The following is a 21,306-nucleotide window of genomic DNA, read 5'->3' on the forward strand; positions in this document are numbered from 1 at the left end:
GGAGGGAGGGCAGTTGGGGGGGACCAGGCCTGCAGGGGAGGGCAGTTAGGGGGGACCAGGCCTGCAGGGGAGGGCAGTTGGCGGGGACCAGGCCTGCAGGGGAGGGCAGTTGGGGGTGACTGGGCTGGCAGGGGAGGGCAGTTAGGCATCAATTGGGCTGGCAGGAGAGTGGTTAGGGGGTGATCAGGCTGGCAGGCAGAAGCGGTCAGGGGCAATCAGGCATGCAGGTAGGCGAGTGGTTGCGAGCCAGCAGTCCCGGATTGTGAGAGGGATGTCCGACTGCCAGTTTAGGGATTGTGTCTAAACCAGCAGTCAGGCCCTAATAGGTTTGGCTCAATGGATAGAGCGTCAGCCTGCGGACTCAAGGGTCCCAGGTTCGATTCCGGTCAAGAGCATGTACCTTGGTTGCAGACACATACCCAGGGGGGAGTGTGCAGGAGGCAGCTGATCAATGTTTCTCTCTCATCGATGTTTCTAACTCTCTATCCCTCTCCCTTCCTCTCTGTGAGAAATCAATAAAATATATTAAAAAAAAAAATAAACCAGCAGTCAGACATCCCTCAAGGGGTCCCAGATTGGAGAGGGTGCAGGCTGGGCTGAGGGACACTCCTCACCCTTCCACACCCCTGTGCATGAGTTTCATGCACCGGGCCTCTAGAGTGTGTGTGTGTGTTTGTGTGTGCGCGCGCGCGCGCTCACGCCTCATTTTGTTTTTCCATTAACGCATTGATGAACACTTGGGGTTGCTTCTATCTTTTGGCAATTGTGAATAATGTCACTATGAACATGGGTGTCCTGCTTTCATTTTTTGGGGGGGAGGAGAGGGAGAGGGTGGTATATACCCAGAAGTGGAATTACTGGATCATATGGTGATTCTCTGTTTAACTTTCTGAGGAACCACCATACCTCCTTCCACAGTGGCTACACCATATTACATTCTCACAGAGTTCCCGTTTCTCCACATTCTCACTAGCACTTGCTTTTTCTGTTTTTGATAATTAGCCATCTTAATGGGTGCAAGGTGGTTGAATCCTCTATTTTCTAGAGTAGGTCGTAGAGGTGGCTGTGGGCACCAGTCCTAGTGTCAGCAAGTGCTAGGCCCCTGGAGCAGTTGGACAGCCCTTCCCTGGAAGCTGGCTGTGTGGGTCTGGGCCTCCGAGTGCAGGTTTCTTTGTTGCTAGTCTTCTCTTGTCACATCTCCTTGGCACGCGTCCTCTTTTTTAATCCTACACTTGAAAATTAGATCAAATGCAACTTGTGTTTAGATTTATTTACAGTTTCTTAACTCCTTTCCTATTTTCCTTTTGACAGGCTTGGCATAAAGAAGTCTTTTTCAAGTGGTAACTTAATTTAGGTGGCAAGCACCCCACCTGAATTTTGTTACATGCTGGCAGGTTAGATAAATGGATATTATAATCTCAGCACATTTCTGCCCAGCACTACTGGGCCGATTTGCAAGAGTCTACAAAAGTGATAATATTCTGTCAGTTTGGGGCCTACAAGAAGAAGAAAAAAAAGGCACATTTTCTTATTTGTATTTATAGGATTCCTGTGGGGAAGCTGGAATTGCTATATGGCAGTTTACATGGCTAAATACACATGAAGAAAGATAAGAAACCCAAAGACGTTCCTTTGTAGGCACACGGGAGAAGAGAGGGAAGAGATCAGTAACTGTCAGCTGTGTTGGAGATACGTTCTCTGTTGCGACCAAAGATTTTTTATTTCCCTTAAATTCATCATTTTCTTGAAGAATGCGGTCTATTTTTAATGACTGTATTGATTTGATGATTGGTTTACAATGTACTTTACCACTGAAATGTTTCGTTACTGTCAGCACTTAATGCTAATAATTCTACTTTGGGGTACCACTTTGATAGACTGTAAAACTGCTTATGTTTGCAGGAAAATTTGTTTTGCTATGGTATGTTTGTGTACAGATGCAGTGTGACTTTCCCCCCTTCTCAGAATCATCATGTGTCATAGTCTGCTGAGAAACATATGCACACAGGGCTGTTATCATTGTGTACGTACCGACTGCGTTGTAGCAGCCTAAACAAAACATGGCTTTTGTGTGAGGGAATCCCAGAAATAGATTTAACATTCATAATTAAAGTCAGTTATTTAATGCTTGATTCCTGTGTGATTATGTTAAGACTGCAGTTTTGATTCACAGCTTATATATTTTTTAAAATAATAAGTATATAGTGTATCCTACATTCACTGTTACTGTCTGCATGTGAATTTAATACTTTATCTCTAGTGAGACCCAATAAAAGTGGATCTTTGTATCCTATTGCCCAATTTATGAGCAAGGTGAAATACATTTTGGTAATAAGTTTTTCATGAAGTTTCTTTTTCATGAATGCAGTGGCACATCTACTTAGTTTTGATTGATTATATAAATTCAATTTTGGGAGACGATGACATAATACATATATAAAATCTCATCTTTTAAAAAAAATTGTGTATCATGACTTCTCTTTGTAAAAATATTACCTAGTAAATATTTTCTTTTGAAAAGAGACATACAGTTAGTTTTCTTCTTTTGTTTTTAAAATTTTAATTTAAAACGTATACTAAGACCGACGCCAACGCAGCATTGAACACAGCCAGGCTGGGAACCCCTCTCTAAAGAGAGGCAAATAAGATTCTTGATAGCATCTGCGATATAACATCATAAAGCCCATTTTCAGCCAACTGTACAATCTTTAATTCAGATTTGAATCAGCAGTGAACTGTAAAAATAATGCATTTTGAAAATAGCAACATTAGTGAAACTGGATGTGCTTATAGTGCTAGTGTAGGCACCCCCCGACCCCCACCCAGAAAACAGCTAGTATAGAGCTGTGTTGTTTTTCTTGATACATTCCCCATAGGAAGAAATGAACTTACAGGATGGTAAGAGTCCCGAGAAACATGATGGTAAGACTTATCAGCAGCACTTAAAATGGACCTGTGGGTTCCATGGGGAGCTGTGTTATAAAGGGACATTTAATTTGAAGGAACCAAGATAAGGTAGGTGCGGGAAACCAGAAACGTTGAACGGGTTTTTTCTGGACAGACAGTTGTGCGAATCAAGGGTTTTTATAGTCGGCCGTCACCTACTGCTAGGGAAGTGGCCACAGCTCACCCTTCCTGGGGGTGGAAGGTAGGTAGGTTCCTTTCAGAGTCTTTCCTTCTTTTCCCTGCTCTGAATGAATAAACACTTTTCGTCACCTACTGCTAGGGAAGTGGCCATAGCTCACCCTTCCTGGGGGTGGAAGGTAGGTTCCTTTCAGAGTATTTCCTTCTTTTCCCTGCTCTGAATGAATAAACACTTTAAGTAGGTGGGGTCAACTGTCCAGCTCTTTGCTCTTTCGGTCGGGGAGGAAAGAGTTGCCTAGCTACAGGGCTGAGAATCAAGGAGGACTGGCACATGCCCATGGGCCTCAGAGCAGCTGAGCACATTCTGAATCATGCAGTTGAGCAGTCTGCTAAGTGGCGAAGGGAAGAATATCACGCACAGAGGTTTGCAGTCTTTTTATGGAAGAACAAGAGTTTCGATTCTTTCACTTCAGCCTGGCCATTGTGTGGTTTAATCATTGTTTAACTAAGATCCTGCCAAGTATTTGACCATTAAATAGCCTCCAATCTGTATAGAATTCTTCTCTCACAGACTTTTATTTGACTGTGATTAATTGGCATTGAATTGTTATTTAATTACCTCTGCAGAAATCTAAGAACAGTTTGTGTTCTGATTAACTTGTTTGGTAGAAAAACATGTGTGGCACTGTGGAAGTCAGTTTAGTCTTTGCTACACCTTGCTACTGGCAAGCCAACTTTCATAGCTGCTCAAAGCTCACAGGACACCCTGAAGTATCAGAAACCTGTACAGAATCTGGATTAAAACGTTTTTCTTAATATATAAAATTGTTTTGGCACTCAGACTTACCACATAAGTCTGTAAAGCTTTTCTTTTATGTTGAAATTAGAGGCCTGGTGCACCACATTCGTACACTGGGGGGTGGTGGGGGGTGGATTCCTCAGCCTGGCCTGCACCCTCTCGCAGTCCTTAGCGCTGCCGCAGAGGCGGGAGAGGCTCCTGCCACCGCTGCGGCACTCGCCAGCCGTGAGCCTGGCTTCTGGGAGCACACTGACCTGTGGGAGCGCACTGCATTGAGTGTCTGCTCCTTGGTGGTCAGTGCACGTCATAGCGACTGGTCGTTCCGCTGTTCGGTCAATTTGCATATTAGGGTTTTATTATATAGGATTCTTTTAAAGTTATTTATTGGTCTATTAAAGATTTTAAGTTACTGGCTTTCTCGGATTACAGTTACCCATTTACATGCCTTGAGATGTGCCTGGGGAGAGGCCCACCATTGGAATGCATGGACAATGAAGAATAAAGGGAGAGAGGAGAGAGGGGTTGCAGCTTCTTGTTTGGGTGTCTGTCCTTACATAATAGCCAACAGTGTGAAAAGGGATGAGATGACCATTGGGGTCAAAGAAAAAATAATTAGATCCCAGAAACCAGCATACATGAATATTTCAAAAATGTCTTAGAAGTCCAAGTTGCTGCAGAACAAGTCATAAAGAGTAAGGATGGACTCTAGCTGTTTGGCTCAGTGGATAGAGCATCAGCCCTCATACTGAAGGGTCTCAGGTTCGATTCCAGTCGAGGGCACATACCTCTGTTGCCGGCTTGATCCCTAGCCCTGGTTGGGGCACCTGCGGGAGGCAATCAGTCAATGTGTCTCTTACATCAGTGTTTCTGTCTGTCTCATCCCTTCCTTCCACTCACTCTAAAAATCAATGAAAAACATATTAGGATTAACAAAAGAAAAGAAAAGTGAGGATAGGCTCTGGCCAGTGTGGCTCAGTTGGTTGGAGCTTTGTCCCGTACACCAAAAGGTGGCAGTTTCGATTCCGGTCAGGGGACATTTCCAGGTTGTAGGTTTGATCACCAGTCAGGCAGTGTATGAGAGGTAACCAATGGTTCTCTTTCACATCAATGTTTCACTTTCTCCCTTCCTCCCTCTCTCAAATCAATTAAAACATATCCTCGGGTGAGGATTAAAAAAAGGGAGGAAAGCTGGCTTTTGGTTTAGAAACTAGATGACTGATGTATACCACGGTGTGAAGCACTGGAAAGGATTGTAGGGTATTTGAATGGGCCAGGATTCCATGTGAGAAAAAGACAATGACTTGGCTAAGAGGTAATGTGTATCGAATGTCTTTTATAACTGACAAGTAGAATTATAACACTTAGAGCAATATTTCCAGTTCTTAATACTTTTATATGAATTTTTAAAAGAACAAAGTAGGTGAAAATTATTTTCCCTTTCCTTTTAATGGACCACCCCCTTCCCCCCCCCTTAACAAAGTTCCATGCATTTACACTTAACACAGCCCAGCTAGTTTTGTGTAACATCTGTTGGCGGTTCCCAGATATTAAAATGATATGCTGGAGATAGAACTGACGATCAGATTTGGGTGTTGGTTGATCTGTCTCCAGTACACCTTAGTTACTTTACATAGGGTGGGTAGTGGGAGGGCCCATTGTCTTCAAGTTTAGTCACGTTCTCACACCAAATGTTTTTCTGGCCTATTTTTGAGCATTACGTAGAACTTGTATGTGTATTGGAGGTAGGAAGAGATGATTTTGCATGCTGGATGGCAATTTCTAGACAAATTTTCTGAATTATTGATTCCTATACCTGCCTTTGTGGAAATGGGAATTCTTTGCCTACACAAATGCTTTAGAAATAGGCATTGCTACCCCATCTCTGAACACATTCCTAGGTGAGATTGCCCGATGTTTTAACTCCCTAGTGTTGGAGACATGCAATAGTGACTGTGCATTTAGTCTTGAAAGACAGCCGTGGGGTAGGCGTGTGGGGGTCGACGGGGGGATCTTTTCTTCCAGACCATGTGGTGCATTCCTGTGGTAGAAGTCAAGAGATTGCTGGTTTTCTGCTCTCTCAGAATCAGAGGTTCTTAACTGGGCCACTTACCCCTGTGGCCACTCCACTTCCTGTGGTTCAAGGTTTAGGGAATCCCCTGAAATCATATGCAAACTATGTATGGGCATTTTTCCAGTGGAAACACTCCATAGCTTTATCAGACCCACAGTTTTTCAGAGCTACTAGTATCCTAGAGGCTCTTCCACCCGTTGTTGTCCCCTGGTATGCACATCCCTGAACACATGTGAGCCTTGAGCCTCACTCCTGTGTGAGATCCTGTGTGATTTAGGTTTAGGGGAAAAGGCCGTAGCTGGACTAGCTTTTCAATGCTTAGGAAAAGTAAAATAATGACTACTTACTATAGCAAAGCATTTATGGCTGCTGCAGTAAAGTGGTTTCCTCGGGCAATTTTTGAGGCGTATCCATTCCTTCAAAGTTAATACTTAGTAGTAGGTGCTCCGACTTGACCTGGGTTCAGGCCCAGCATGCGGTGAATCTCAGGCTCCAGGACTTTTCCTAATCAATAGACCATATGTCCTCATTCAGTCTTTCAGTTGTTCACTTGTTAGGTTATTCATTCAACCTACAGCAACTTCTGTCATTTAATTTTGAGGTGGAGTTCCTTTAAATGTTTTACTTTAATTATGGTTAGCCAAGAGAGATTCCTGGCACTCTTCTAACCAGAAGTGACAGTCAAAGTATTTAGCACCCAGTGGAGCAGGCATTAGCCAATCAGAAGGGGCCTGGGCCGACAGTAGCTGGTTTGACCTTCGCCATTCATACCAGCTAACACCAGGCCTGCCTGTAACATTATTGGCTCTTCTTATTAGCTGATACATGATAGAGCTTTCAGATGTGTCCAGAGAAGTAGCTCTAAATGTGTTGACACGAACTTTCTGAATCTCTCTAATGCTGGGTGGGAGGCCTCCCTTGGCCACTTTACAATGTTCTTGAGTGAAATTCTTACCGTCTCTGCATCTCAGGTACCGGTATCTCCCACTCGTGGTTTTGAGATGAAGTGTACGCCGAGCCTAACAGTTTCTGTCATACTTGTTGCTGTGGTGGTGGCGGTGGTGCTCTGGAAATCCAGCGTGAGTGAACCAAACAACATGTGAAAAAATCCTGCCCTGATCTGTGGCGTGTGGTGCAGGCATGGTGATGAATTGGTGTGTGGGTTCGTCTGGGCTCACAGAGGTTGAGACGGAGTTGGTCCTCAGCTGTCTTGTTTGGATGTCCCTCTGTCCTCTCTCTACCTGGCCCCTCCTCAGTACTTCTCCTGGCTGTTGTTTTGAAGAGACACCGACGAGAAGGAAATTCGACCTCTTCTTGACTAAAGGGAATTTTCAGTGGAGGCCCCTTTCCACTCCGGATCCACACCCAGGTTCTCTCCAGCCTCAGCACACCTTAGGTCATGTTCTTTTCATCAGCTAGGCAAATATTTGTCATCCTTTTGTCCTTTCCCACTTCTTAGTCCTCCCAGATGTCATTCCTCCCACCTGGACAAACTCCACTCGCCATCAACCCATGCTCTGCCCTCCCTCCAAATTCTCAAGCATTGTTTCTCCTTGAGAACTTGTTAGGCTAACCCTGCCTTACCCTGCAACTCACACGGTCTGGTGACACCCACTGTTGCCGTGGCTGGCTGTCTCAGCGGCACCTGCCTTGGGCATGTCCAGTGCTCCCCAGGTGTGTGCTGCCAGCATTCTATGTCACTGTGTGTCAGTGTGTGTCCTGGATGCACGCATCTGTATCCGATTGGCCTGCCACCAACGTTAGAGTATAAAATGCTCCAGCATATACCAAAAGACAAGTTTAGTCACACTTGAAACCTAAACAGCATGTTTTGTCTGATTGGCAAGAGGGAAGAAAAGGTCCGAAGTAGGAGGATGTTGTGACCTAGAGGAAGGAGGACTTGAAGCCGGATGTGGGATTGACCTTTGTCTTAAACACACATGGGATTTTAAAAGTCATCTTGTCTGGACAGCCCCACCTGCTATCTTCCAGGTGGGGAAAAAATTAGAAAGATTTCATTAGATAAGGAAAGAGCACACAGGTCTTTCTGAAACTCATTTCCTATGGTTTGTCATGTTCTGTAATGAAACCTTGAAATGACTCTTTTTAACCTGTCTTAATTAAGTGAAAGGCCAGCGATTACTAGACTTTGAAAACACAGCGTAATTATTCTCGGAAGGCCTTCCTTCACTTTGCTAGGGGAGAACCTGCCGTTCCTCGTTGATTTACTGTTTCCCTGACTCCTACCTCCCAGGAGGTATAAAATCCCATAGTGTTAGGGTCTGCCTGCCGCCACCACCACCGTCCGGACCATTCTGCTGGTGTGTCCCTGAGGTTAGTTCACCTGTGGTTTCTCCCTTCCAACTGCGGCCACTGCAGCGAGCAGGAGCCGTGTCTGGGACTTGCCCCCTGGACCTCAGTTCCGGCTCTCCCCATGTGTGTGAGCAGGTAGGTGGGTAGCCAGAGGAACACTGGCAGCTGTGGGGCACCTGTCCCACGATTGCTGGGACAAGGAAGAAGGACCCTTCCAGGGCTGCCTGCAGGGCACGGTGGGCTTCTTCCTCAGCACGGGGTTAAGCTCACCCTTCCCAGGCCTGGTACTAAATTTAGTGCCTGAAGAAACTGGTCTGGGTTAGGATGTACCCTTTGAAGGCTCTCATTTAACTCACATGTCTTCTGTGGTGCAGTTTGACCTTTAGGTTCTCGGAGGAGTTGCAGTGGTTCTCAACCTTCCTAATGCTGCGATCCTTTAATACAGTTCCTCATGTTGTGGTGACCCCCAACCATAAAATTATTTTCGTTGCTACTTCATAACTGTAATTTTGCTACTGTTATGAATCGTAATATAAATATCTGATATGCAGGATGTATTTTCATTGTTCTCGACCCACTGCTTTAGCGGAATTCTGTAAAACCTAGGCCATGGGTAGACCAGAACTTTCCCTCAATGTCTGGTTACATTATTATTGGTGCCTTGCATTTCCTTCCATCATTCTTGTCTGCCCTTGTTTGCTGGCTCCCTAATCCCACGTGATCTGCGTCTGCTCCACACCTGTTCTTCCTTGCTTCCTTCTCCGCCAGCTGCCACCTCCCCAGCACCTGTGGACTGCTGTCCCCTCGCCCGTCTCCACTCTGTTAGGCTGGCGCTTCCCGGCCCTCCTGTCAGCCTCTGTAAATTGCTGTACCCTAACTCAGTCTGCATTGGGAACTTCCAGGGCCTTTGAAGGAGCACAGACAGACAAATCGGTTCAACAACAACGCAAGGAAAGTGACAAGTATGACGAACCAGACACTTCATGTTGCAACACGAATCTCCCCAGATCAGAAAACACCCGCCCAAAGAAGGCTGCATAAAATATCAAGCATGGGAGATAGAGGCTGAAATTTGAAAACAAACCATTGTTATTTATTTATTCAGAATATATTCTAGTGCCTTCTCTATAGGAGGCATTGGCCCACGCACTGGGGGAGCAGCAGTAAATGAAACAGGCAGAACCTATTGCCCTAATAATGCCTATATTCTAATTTAATTTGTGAACAAAACAGGAGGCAAGTGGTCTTTAGCTCTTGGAAGCGAAGGGGAGGGGATTTGAAAGGGCTGTAGTAACATGTAAATGTGACACAGTCATCTTATAGGTCAGTGGTTCTCAACCTTCTGGCCCTTTAAATACAGTTCCTCATGTTGTGACCCAACCATAAAATTATTTTCGTTGCTACCTCATAACTGTAATGTTGCTACTGTTATGAATCGTAACGTAAATATCTGATATGCAGGATGGTCTTAGGCGACCCCTGTGAAAGGGTCGTTCGACCGCCAAAGGGGTCGCGACCCACAGGTTGAGAACCGCTGTTATAGGTTCTTGAGACTAAAGGAGCATCATCAGGAATTTCCACATTCTGCCTTGTTGCTCAAAGTGATGTCCCTGGGCCAGTAGCATGAGCATCACCAGGGGAGCTGTTAGAAGCACAGAATTCAGCCCATTCCCCCACCCCCACCCCCGCGTTCTTGAGAGTATACATTTCAAGCAGATCCTTGGGAGATTCATGTACAGATTGAAGTTTGGGAAACATTGCTCTTCTCAGTGTCAGGCTGTGTCTGGTCTGAGGCCACTCGGATACTCAGGAGCCCTCGATGTCCGGGAGAGTTTGCTAATATGTCCACAAATCCGAGACTGAGCATTGGTGGAATCTGTGGTGATCAGAACGAATCTTCCCAAGTATGTCCCCTGACATGTAGAAAGATGGTGGCGGGGTGGGTTCCAGGTCTCACAGTCTCTCTTCAGCAAGAGCTGCTTTTTAAATATTTTACAGATTTGTTTACTTCTGTATAAGAGCCCATCTGCACAGGTTTCCCATGTTAAAGACAAAGTTGGAATGCCACTGGGTTTGTGGTGTTTAGCAAATTCAGGGACCCCCCACCCCAGGCACTTGGCAGTTTGTTCCAGGTTATATATGAAATGGGGCCCATATTTACAAAGGGTGTGTAATCTAGGTGTAAATTCAAGACAAATATGCATGAAAAATAGTTAAACCACAAAATAGATGATACTGTGATATATTCTGAGATCTATGCAGACTGACTCCAGGGGGAATCTGGAAGCAAGCTGAAACAGTCTCTCATCAAAGTGAGAAAAACTGTGCCTGGAGGTTGGAGGCAGGCTCCGGGCAACAGAACATGTGTCAGTAGAAGGCGCAGTGACATAAAACCATCATGTTTGGGGTGTAGGGGTGCATCTTAAGCAACCTCAAGTAGCCCCAAACAACATGGTCATGTTTAAAAATAGTTAAACTATTGGCCCTGGCTGGATACCTCAGGTGGTTAGAGAGTTGTCCAGAGAGGGTAAGGTTTTGGGTTTGATCCCTGGTCAGGGCACATACAAGAATCAACCAATGAATGCATAAATAAGTGGAACAACAAATCTCTCTGTTTCATATTAATAAAAAAAAATTAGAAATGATTAAACTGTGGATGCTCAAAATATTATGTTCTGGGTTGTCAAGAAAGGATGAATTTATTCTCTATCTTTTGTTTAAGAAACAAAAGTCTGTAATCCACACGAGAAAATTTTCTGCCAAAATGATAAAAATAGAGATTTGTTACTTAAAGGGATAATTAGTAATTTGAAAATTTTACTTTATAAAATCCATTTCTCCATCTAATTTTAGTCAGCAATCTCTTGTTGGACATGTAATGGTTCTAATCAAGGCTCTTGGGTTGGTAGAGGCAGAACCTACCTATGTTAGTTCATACGAAGAGTGCTTGGACGGATGTAAGGGGTTCTTCTCTGGAGGGGATGGTGCGGGGCGGGCAGTGAGGGAGAAGGGTCGGGTGTCTGGAGCTGGGTAAACTTCACCGCCATTTCCTCTTCTGCCTCATTCTTCGAGGTGCCTTTGTAAAATCTCAATCTTCACAAGACTAAGTTTGGAAATTATTAGCTCTAGTGACCTTTCATACCCCTTAAAGCTCTAAAACCCCACAAGGATAATATGAGTGAACCTTGCGCGAGGTGCTCTCATAAGCATATTTTTTATCCTCATAATCTTTTATCCTGTGAAGTAGTGGAGGCGAATGTTATCATCTCCCTTTCACAGATAAGGGATTTGAGGTTGGGTGAATTGCCTAAAGGCCTGTTGCTGCCAAGTGCCCGAGGAGGCCAGGTCTTTTCCAGGGATCTAATTCCTGCTACTCCTTCGGTTTGACATTCTTTAGCAGCCACATTTTGACGACCTACTCTAACTGCAGAGGTGATGGAAATGTTGAGCTCACAGACTTCTGAGCTCCTGCGCCAATTCTTAACGCTGGTATGAGCCGAATTAGTCTCCGTGGACTGATGCAGAAAGTCCTGAGTTGCTCCCTCTCAGCTATCATTTTCAGCTAGGGACTGTTTCCAGGCCACACACCCTCTCCTTTGGGTCAGTTTTGCCCCATCAAGAGGCATTGTACCTGGAAGGTCCAGGTCATTCTCTTTGCCCTTTTGGGGGAACTCTGATAGGCTGCTTGGAGTTAGATTCCACCTCTCACTAGGACAGTGGTTCTTGTACTTGTCCTCCCCACCCAACCCCTGCACACTCCCCCAGCCTCAGAGCCAGCTGACCTAGTTCAGATTCTGCCTGGCTATTAAACCAACAGTCAATTCTTATCAAAAGAGTTGGGATCTAGAACCATCAGTGAGGCTAAATGTGGGCACATATATAAAGTCCACAATATCGAAGAATTCCCAATCCTCAATGTCAGGTGTGGTGTGACCTGGTATGGGGTTGTTTTTGCTGGTATCCAAGGCCACTTCCGTGCTGAAGAATGGGGTCCACAAAGAAGGAATTACTGATACACACTGTGTAACTGATGGATCTCAAAAATGTTAGGCTAAGCGAAAAAAGCTAGCCACAGGGACCACATATGTGCAATGCCATGTGTATGATGTGTCCTGAAAAGGCAAATTTACAGAGAAGGCAAGTAGATTAGTGGTTACCTGAGGCTGGGGGTGGGAAACCGGGGGTCACTTTAAATGGCATGGGGGTGTCTGATGAGGAGATAAACATGTCTTAACACTGATTTTTGGGGATGGTTGCATCACTTAGTTAAGTTACTAAAATCCATTGAATTGTACACCTGAAATTGGTGCATTTTATGAGATGTAAAATAAACTTCCTTTTTAAAAAGGGGGAAATAAAAAAGAATAGGACTTGAACTAAACATGGCAACTTCCAAGTTTTAGATTATAGTTTAATTATAAGTAAGCTGAAGAATCCTGGATATGGGAGAGGTGTCAGAATTCTAGAGGTGACAGATTCCAGCTCAGATGGTAGAATCAGTTCTTAGATTATGATCACTTATGAATTTGTATTTTGACAAGAATTTCTATGACATGTTTCATGATATTCTGTCTAGTGGACAAGACAGAAGAATGTGAACCAGAGCAATTAGGAGGACCCTGAATAGTTCTTTGATAATATGGACTTCAAGGGAGGAATCTCCTTCTCTCCCTCTCCCTCCTTATCCCCCTCCTCCTCTCCCCCTCTTTCTGCCCTTCCCTCCTCTCTTCCCTTGCTACTTTCCTCCCTTCACTCCATTCCTTACCTCCCTTTCTCTTCCAGTCATTCTCTCTCTCCTTTCCATACTTTAAAGAATACATATATCTTTTTTTTATTGATTTCAGAAAGAAAGGAGAGGGAGAGAAAGATAGAAATATCAGTGAGAATCACTGACCCCACATTGCGGATCGAGCCCACAACCCGGACATGTGCCCTGACCAGAAATCAAACCATGAACTCCCCATTCATTGGTCAACATTCAACCACTGAGCCACGCTGGCTAGGCCCTTTCTACACTTTTTTATACAAGTAAAATAGTATACATAGTCATTGTAGAAAAATGACAAATAGAGAAAGTTTAAAATTATACATCATATGTACATTATTGACTTTTTCAGACTTGTTGCTAGTGTCCAAAGCGTGATTGGCCATAGCCTGTGCAGAACAGGGGTCAGACACTACCTGGGGTATGGATTTCACTCCTGGGCACAGGCATAGACTGAGACGGGCCATCTGAGTCTGGGCAGGGGCAGCAGCCAAGCTGGGACACATGCCTTTTGAGGGATAATTGAGGCACCAAGGACTGGTTGATTGTGAGAAGTCTGGAAAGGACGTGATTAACTTTCTTCAAGGTCTGTCATGTCAAGAGAAATTAGATCTGCTTTGTATGCTTATGAGGAGAGAATAAGTAGCACAAGTTCGATGTTCCAGGAAGGCAAGATTCGTTGTAAAGTAGGAGAGCTCTTTCTAACAGGACAGCCTGAAAATGGACTGGGTCCCCCTGGTCACAGTGAGTCCCCCTTTCCTCTATGTCCCTGGAGATACTGTAGCAGGGGCCACAGGCCATTTGGATGAAGAGGCATGGCCTGTATGTGAAGGGAATTTATCATAGGATTTAATTCAGAAACCTTTGAGAAAACCTTATGACTAAGAAGCCATGAACTGGAAATCACAGGTCTGATTACAATAGTCTATCGTAAAGCCAGATGAATTATTCCACAAACATCATTCATTCTCTTGTTTCTTAGAGCAAGGAAGTAACTATTGAACCTTCTAATCTCACATTTTCCACACTCAGCTCATTGGTGAATAAGAGTTCAATTTTTGACCATCTTTGACATTTAGTTCGGTGAGTGTAGAAGCCTTGTGGGGAGATGGTTTTTTTCTCAGTTGTGTTTTCCTTGTATTTTACACTCTTTGTCACCGTGATGTCTCAGACTTGATCTGGGTAAATGGGGTGATTTCAAGTACTATTCATCTTTGTGTATCTTTATTTATTTTTAATTTGAAGATTGCTTTCAACATTTTGTAAGTTGAGCCATACTTACAGTGCTTCTGAATCCTGTGTATGTTAAGAAGTTGTACTTTTTGCCCTGGCCAGGATGGCTCTGCTGGGTGATGTCATGTGCACTGAAAGGTTGCCGGTTCCATTCCCAGTCAGGGCACATGCCCAGGTTTTGGGCTCGATCCCCGATAGCGGATCCAGGCAGCCGATCTCATTTTCACATAGATGGTTCTCCCTTTCCCACCCCCCTTCCCCACCCCCCCTTCCCTCCTCTTTCTCTAAAAATTAATCTTGAAAAAAAACATTGTACTTTTCCGTTGAATAACAAGAATCTAAATTATGTCTTTAACATCCTTTGACATATTTTCCGTGTTTTGCTATTGATGCTTAGAAAAGTTAAAAAATAAGTAGGCCACAGAATCCATAAGAATATGTGAAAATTGCCCATCTGATGTTAATGTTCCCAAAATACATCTGATTAAATAATAACTGAACCTCTTGTTTGTCAAACCTGGTCTGGGCATCAGCAGAAAGGGCACCGCTGGGAGCTTGGTAGAAATGCAGAATCTCAGACTGCAACCTTTGGCTACTGAATCAGAATCTGCATTTTGATTAGTCGACTTCCCCAGGTGACATGCTGCAGAGCCCTTGAGTAACAGTAATTTTTCTCAACCTGAGTTTTGTTTGTTTGTTTTATGAGCACCCGTTTCCGTGCCTCCCATTGTCATTGGGTCCTTTAATCCTCAGATTCACCCTCTAAAGCAGGAGTAGGGAATCTTTTTTCCGCCAACGGCCATTTGGATATCTATAACATCATTTGTGGGCCATACAAAATTATCAGCTTAAAAATTAGCCTGCTATCACATTTAATTTCCTCACCCCTCATGCCTTGGCAGGGCCAGACCAATTGGTTTTACAGGCTTTATGCGGCCCTCGGGCCGGACATTCCCCACCCCTTGTCTCTAAAGAAAAGTTGTCACTGGGGCTGCCAGAAGTGTCCCTGAAGGACAGTTTCTGGAGTCTGTGTTTCCTAAGCCTGAGACAGGAAAATTGGGGCCCAGCTTGTCATGGCGCGGCCTGGCCGAGCGTGACAGCCTCCAGTTGCTCCAGGCCTCACTTGGGCACACCCTGTGCTTCCTGCTGGAGCCCGGGCGCCCGTGGGAGGATTGCAGAGGCAGCATTTCTCCAGTCTTTTAAAAATCAGGGCCAAATAGCTCCCTGCCCACCGCCATTTGGTAGTATTTTTGTTTTTTTGTTAGGTGTCAATCCTCTTTCCTTTTTCTTTACCGCTGACATCATACGAATGTGTACTGTATTAAATACATATGCATTTAAAATATTGTTTTGATTGATTTGTGAATTGTTTCTCCTGAAGGACCTATCAGGGGAAATGAGTAATTTCTCATATCCTCTTCTTCCAGGAAGAATTTTAAATCGTTTCTCCAAAGACATTGGACATATGGATGACTTGCTGCCCCTGACTTTTCTAGATTTCATGCAGGTAACGTAACAGTAATGTCAAGTTCTCAGACAGAAAACGGAAAGTTGCTAACTTTTCAAGGCCCTCTCATGGGGGCTAAGGGTGGGCCTTTCAGCCTGGCGATGTGTCATGTTATCTTAAGAAAAGGCCATGTTTGTCAAAGTAAGGTGTGGTGATGGTTTGGAGGCTAAGTTAACATGAGTAATGCCTTGTGTGTAGGAGTGGCTACACAGTCATGCCGAGGTTGGTTCAAAGCAGCTACATGCTTGGTAAGTGGTTCTCCACCTGCCTTCCAGGTATCTGGCGCCAGGTCCACTTTACTGCGAGCACATTTCATAATATAGAAACAATCACCTCTCACGGAAAGATAGCCTAGATTAACTAAATTATGCATTGTATTACCACAAAGGAAAAATATTTACCGCACCATTTTTTTTTGTGTGTGTGTGTGTGGATAAAACCAGGTGTGGTTACTTACAAAGAAAAGATTAGTAATAATAAGGTGAAAATAATACTTTGTTAAGCAAGGACAATAGAGAGCAGTTATTGCAGATGCAGAGCCTTTAAAGGCAAGTCTGATTAAGCCAATACTTTGAGTACAGGATCAAAGTCATCTCAGAAAATGTCTTTTTTGTTTTTCTAGGCAGCTTTTCTTTCACATGTAGATTGCTCTAAGTCTTAAGGTGTCTTTTTTTTTTAAGGAAAACCAACAATCCCATAGAAATGCCTTGTGTAAAGCATTTGCTTTGTCTATGAACTTGGGGTTTTAAAGAATAATGCTGGGTCGCCCCATCTTTCATCTCCTCATTTGCTGCTGTTGCTCATGTGGGATGTTTCTTCTGTTGTCTAATTCTGTCTACACGGCAGGGATTCAGGCTGGGGGCCTTTCTTCTTCATTTCCAAGTGTTTGTTTTGGAAATGAAATGCATTAATCAAAGGCTGCACCTATTCTACCATCCCCGCTGCTGTAGCTCATACTTCGCGAACCCCTTTTCACTTTCCCTAAGTGCCAGTGTACGGTGGTCTAATCATGAACTAGATTGAAGGCCAGGAAGTAGAAGTGCTACCATTGGGGTGTGCAGTTATGGCTTGATCCTGATAGCCCCCACCCTGCTTCTTGACTCTTCTGGAGCCACTGTTCTAAAAGGAGCCAGAATTACTCAGTTTGGAAAATCAGCTATGTCAGAAAAGTCAATTGTAAGCCGGAGATGATCGCAGGCATTCCTGTTAGTGACACAGAAATGCAGCAACGACTATCTGACTGCAAACAGTCCATGGGCAAAGGCATCCATCTACTGTTTACCAACGTGAGGCAAGCTGAGACTCAGGCAGAGGGCTTCTACTGCAAACAAAGGTGTCTGATTTCTTTTTCTCTTCTGCATACTTACTTGATAAATGTGTCCTGCTGGGTTTCGCTATGAAATACATCCCCAAGAAGCAGTCTTTGACTGACACAGTGTCACGTTTTGACCTGATTGTTTATGACTTTGAGAAGACTCTATGAAAGGTTCCTTCCCCTTGCCACTGTAAGCTAGGCCAAGGTTGAGTTTCCAAAGCTGGCTGCCCGGGCTTAGCACATGATAGTTAGCTAAAATATGTTATGCACAGGAATAGATGCTACCTGATCTCAGTACAAAACATTCCCAGCCTGCAGAGAGAAATTGCTAGTCTCACTGTGCTTTTCTTTAACCTGAGAGACAAGGGTTGTATTTTTTTTCTTCTTCTCATTCTTTGCTCTCTTAATCTTGGTGAATCATATCATTGTTGCATACCAGTAGTCCCAATTAGCTGATTTCGTGAATCTAATAGCAAAGGTAAATCTCCACGTTATTGCCTCCAAGAAAGGAGCTTTGTATAAAGGATAACTCAGTTATCAATTATGATAAAGATCTGTTGTCACTGGTTTTGTTTGCAGGTGTCTTTAATAAGGCTTCCCGTAATCCCTTCAGGAAGAAATATTTTCGTCTTTTAAAAACAGTATTTACTAAATATAAAAGCTCTGATCCCTGCCATTGTTGTTGACTCTTTGAGGGACATTTCCCAACATTCATTGTTTAAATGGTTGTCAGGAGGAATCAAGTGAACCTTCCTAAACAGTGCAGTAACTGGTTCATCTCACTTTGAGCAGGCCTTTCTCCAGAGGATTTGCATTCAATGTGTGGGCCTTTGACTGAGGTATCACAGGCATCATTTTGAAGTATTTGGGCCTGTTACTTTATTAGCAAGCGAAGAGTTTCATTAAAGCCACAAAAAATGAATTTGGCCTGCCCTCAAACAAAGGCCAACAAAAATAAAAATGTAAATTGATTTTTTATTTTTTTTTAAGTTGGATAGGACTCTGTAAGGCCGAAAACAACCTGGTGGTGTTCTGGGACTCTTAATGGAATCATGTAAACTTAAAATAAACACTATTATGGTAAGCACACAGAATGAAAACTAATTTTCCAAATCAAATACATTATATTCAATTCATTTTCCCCAATCAACCAAATGTTTAAAACCTGTTAGCTATAACAGCCATCTTCTGGAAATTAATTAGAAGCCTATTAGCTCTGCTAGCTGAGCCGAATGAAGAGGGTTGCTCGCTACATTTCTAAGTAGGCTCCTGAATGAAAGCAGAGCAAGGTCAAAATGACAATCAGCTTGACTCACCTCAGGGCTGTGCTTTGGAAGTTGATCTAGTTTGGGTTTTTGTTTTTTTGAGGGTTGAGGGGGAGGGAATGTTAGTGTTTTAAAGAAAATTTGATCTACTTTGACTCAGTCTTCTAATAAAATTTTGAAATTGAAGTCCTACTCAGGTAGGACCATGCATGTGTCATACATTTTATCTGTGGGAAAAACAGCGCCCTTTCAATTGCATGGGGCTCTGGAACGGACGTGACTTCTAGGCCTCTCGTCCAGCTCATCAACCCTTCCCAAGAGTTTTGTTAGTCTCTATCAGAACTGGGAGAGTAGAAAATTGCCTGTCTGCCTTTGCTTTTAATGTCATTAGCAAAGCCTGTTGCTGACAGCAGAAGGCTCTCAATTTTTACGTTTCTCATCAGATTCTTTGGGTAACCATCCTTATGACCCGCAGCTCCTCCTTTGCTCAGAGAAGCTCACAGAATGTAGTCCTCAATCTAACAGCTTAGTTGGTTGAAACACAAGTTTAAAAAGAGCTGGGAATTTCCTAATGAAGAGGTTACCACTGGTGTTCTCTTGTGCAGGAAGTGATCCTTCCCTATCTACATATCTAGTATTCTTTTTTTTTTAAAATATATTTTATTGATTTTTCACAGAGAGGAAAGGAGAAGGATAGAGAGTTAGAAATATCAGTGAGAGAGAAACATCGATCAGCTGCCTCCTGCACACCTCCTACTGGGGATGTGCCCACAACCAAGGTACATGCCCTTGGCCAGAATCGAACCTGGGACCTTTCAGTCTGCAGGCCGACGCTCTATCCACTGAGCCAAACCGGTTAGGGCCATATCTAGTATTCTTAAGACAGAAAGAGTGTGGCAGGATTTATAGTAACAAATAGGAAGCAAACTGAAGAGCTTAGATATCTTCATGAGTAGGGAGTTCAGCTCTCCACTTATCAGAATATTGACAGTAACACTGTCCTGTTGAATGTTTTTTTCTTCCTAAAGATATGCATAGGCTCATGCTCTTCTGAAGAATTAGAATCAAATAGATACAGAACTAATGTAATTATTGTATTTGCCCATGTGAGCTTTTTATTTATTTTTATTATTTTTTTAAATATATTTTTTATTGATTTCAGAGATAAAGGGAAAGGGAGAGAGAGATAGAAACATCAATGATAAGAGAGAACCATTGATCGGCTGCCTCCTGCACGCCCCTCACTGGGAATTGAGCCCACAACCTGGGCATGTGCCCTTGACTGGAATTGTACCCGGGACCGTTCAGTCCTTAGGCCAACCCTGTATCCACTGAGCCAAACCGGCCACGGTGAGCTTTTTAATCCAGAACATGCACATTTGATTCGTTTTTCTGTAAGACTGATGGATTTTGTAAGTAAGAGTTGAGAAATGTGGACCATTGGATTAGCACTTCATTGTATTTAGAACTTCTGATGCTGAGGAATTGAGGGGAGAGGCCTGAGAATACACCCTCCAGTTTGCTCATATGGCTGTAGTTGGTGTACTCTGTAGGAGCAAGTCAGAAGTCAGGGACAGATTTTATAATTCCACTGACTAAATGATAGATAAGAAAATTCTGTTTCAAATGTGAGCAGATTTGCTGGTTAGATAGAGGTTATTAACCTAACTTTGCCCCTTGGACTTCAACAAAAGATTTGTATTTGTGTGGACATTTGTGGGTTTTGTTTACTTTTTGTTTTTTGGGTTTTTGTTGTTTTTTTTTTATAGTTAGCTGTTCATCTCCATGCTAATACCATACAGTGACACAGCTAATTTTGAAATCGTGTGTCTTTTACTCTTTCTGCATTCAGTGAGGAGTCAGCAGGAACGGTGGGGCTAATGTGTGGGATTTTGCAACTGAATTGACACAGTTGTGGTGAATGAAGAAATTTTTTACCTATGAAGCTTTTTGACAGGGGAGGCCAGAAGAGAGGGAAGTTTTTTAATATATCGTAGGAAATAAATAATTTATGCAATACAAAATAGCAACAGTCTGCAGGTTACCTCAGGGTTGCCCTGGGCTTATCAGATAAGTTAGCCGATAACTGGCAGTAGATATCTGGCTTATCAAAGTGTTGTTCAAACACGTTTTGTTTGTTTGCTTTTTCAAAAATCATAACAGCTTTGAGTATTAACAGTATTTTAAAAACCAAGTCATTTAAGTAAGAACATAGTTCTTCGCGTGTTAACACTAAATATGAAAATAGTGATTAAAATACAAATAGTATAAGATCTTTATCAAGACCTCAGGCATAACATACCACTGAGGGGGAATTCTTTGACTAGGACTTTGGCCATCGAACCATAGTGTATTTGAGTAAACAAACAAAAACATATAGGCAGTAATTAAAATTTACATGTTTAAATGCTTGATTTCTTCATATCATAGCACAAAATACAGCAGCATAAATCTAGTCTTTGATTTTTTAAAAACAGTGATTTAATTAATAAAGGTCCCATTTGTAATTTTTATAATATTTGATGGGCAGATATGTTGTTTTGTGAATATGATTGCAACTAGATATATAGTGGGAAATCTTGGCATTTCTCCCAAAAAGGAAAACAATGCTTATATTATATATCTGTGATATTTGGATTTGTAATTCTTTTTAGGATTTCTCATTTTTATAACATCTTCCTTTTTCTGTTTTCCACCAGTTGTTTATTCAACTCATTATGTGCTGGGATGTAAGAATTAAAAAGATGGAGCCTTTACCTTCATTCATCTGACAAGCATTTATTATCTTGCATGCTAGGCACTGTGATGGGCTTGGGGATGTGGCGTTGAGATTTAATTCTGTTTCTCCTGAGGCACACTCCCCTGGGAGAGACAGAAAGTCGGTGATTGCAATGCTGTGTGATAAGTTATAATAGGAGGGAGAGTGGGTAATGCTTTAGCATGCATCATATCTG

General features: G+C 43.1%; 1 protein-coding gene across 1 annotated transcript in view; it reads left to right on the top strand.

The window, feature by feature from the left end:
* Window positions 1-21,306, top strand: part of ABCC4 (ATP-binding cassette, sub-family C (CFTR/MRP), member 4) — a 202,891-nt gene that overhangs the window by 102,404 nt on the left and 79,181 nt on the right. The window contains exon 20 of the mRNA XM_005882401.1: window positions 15,693-15,772. Within this exon, the coding sequence (XP_005882463.1) occupies window positions 15,693-15,772 (80 nt within the window). The remainder of the gene's footprint in view (window positions 1-15,692; window positions 15,773-21,306) is intronic.

Source organism: Myotis brandtii, unplaced genomic scaffold (genome assembly GCF_000412655.1).
Source record: "Myotis brandtii unplaced genomic scaffold, ASM41265v1 scaffold71, whole genome shotgun sequence".
NCBI lineage: Eukaryota > Metazoa > Chordata > Mammalia > Chiroptera > Vespertilionidae > Myotis > Myotis brandtii.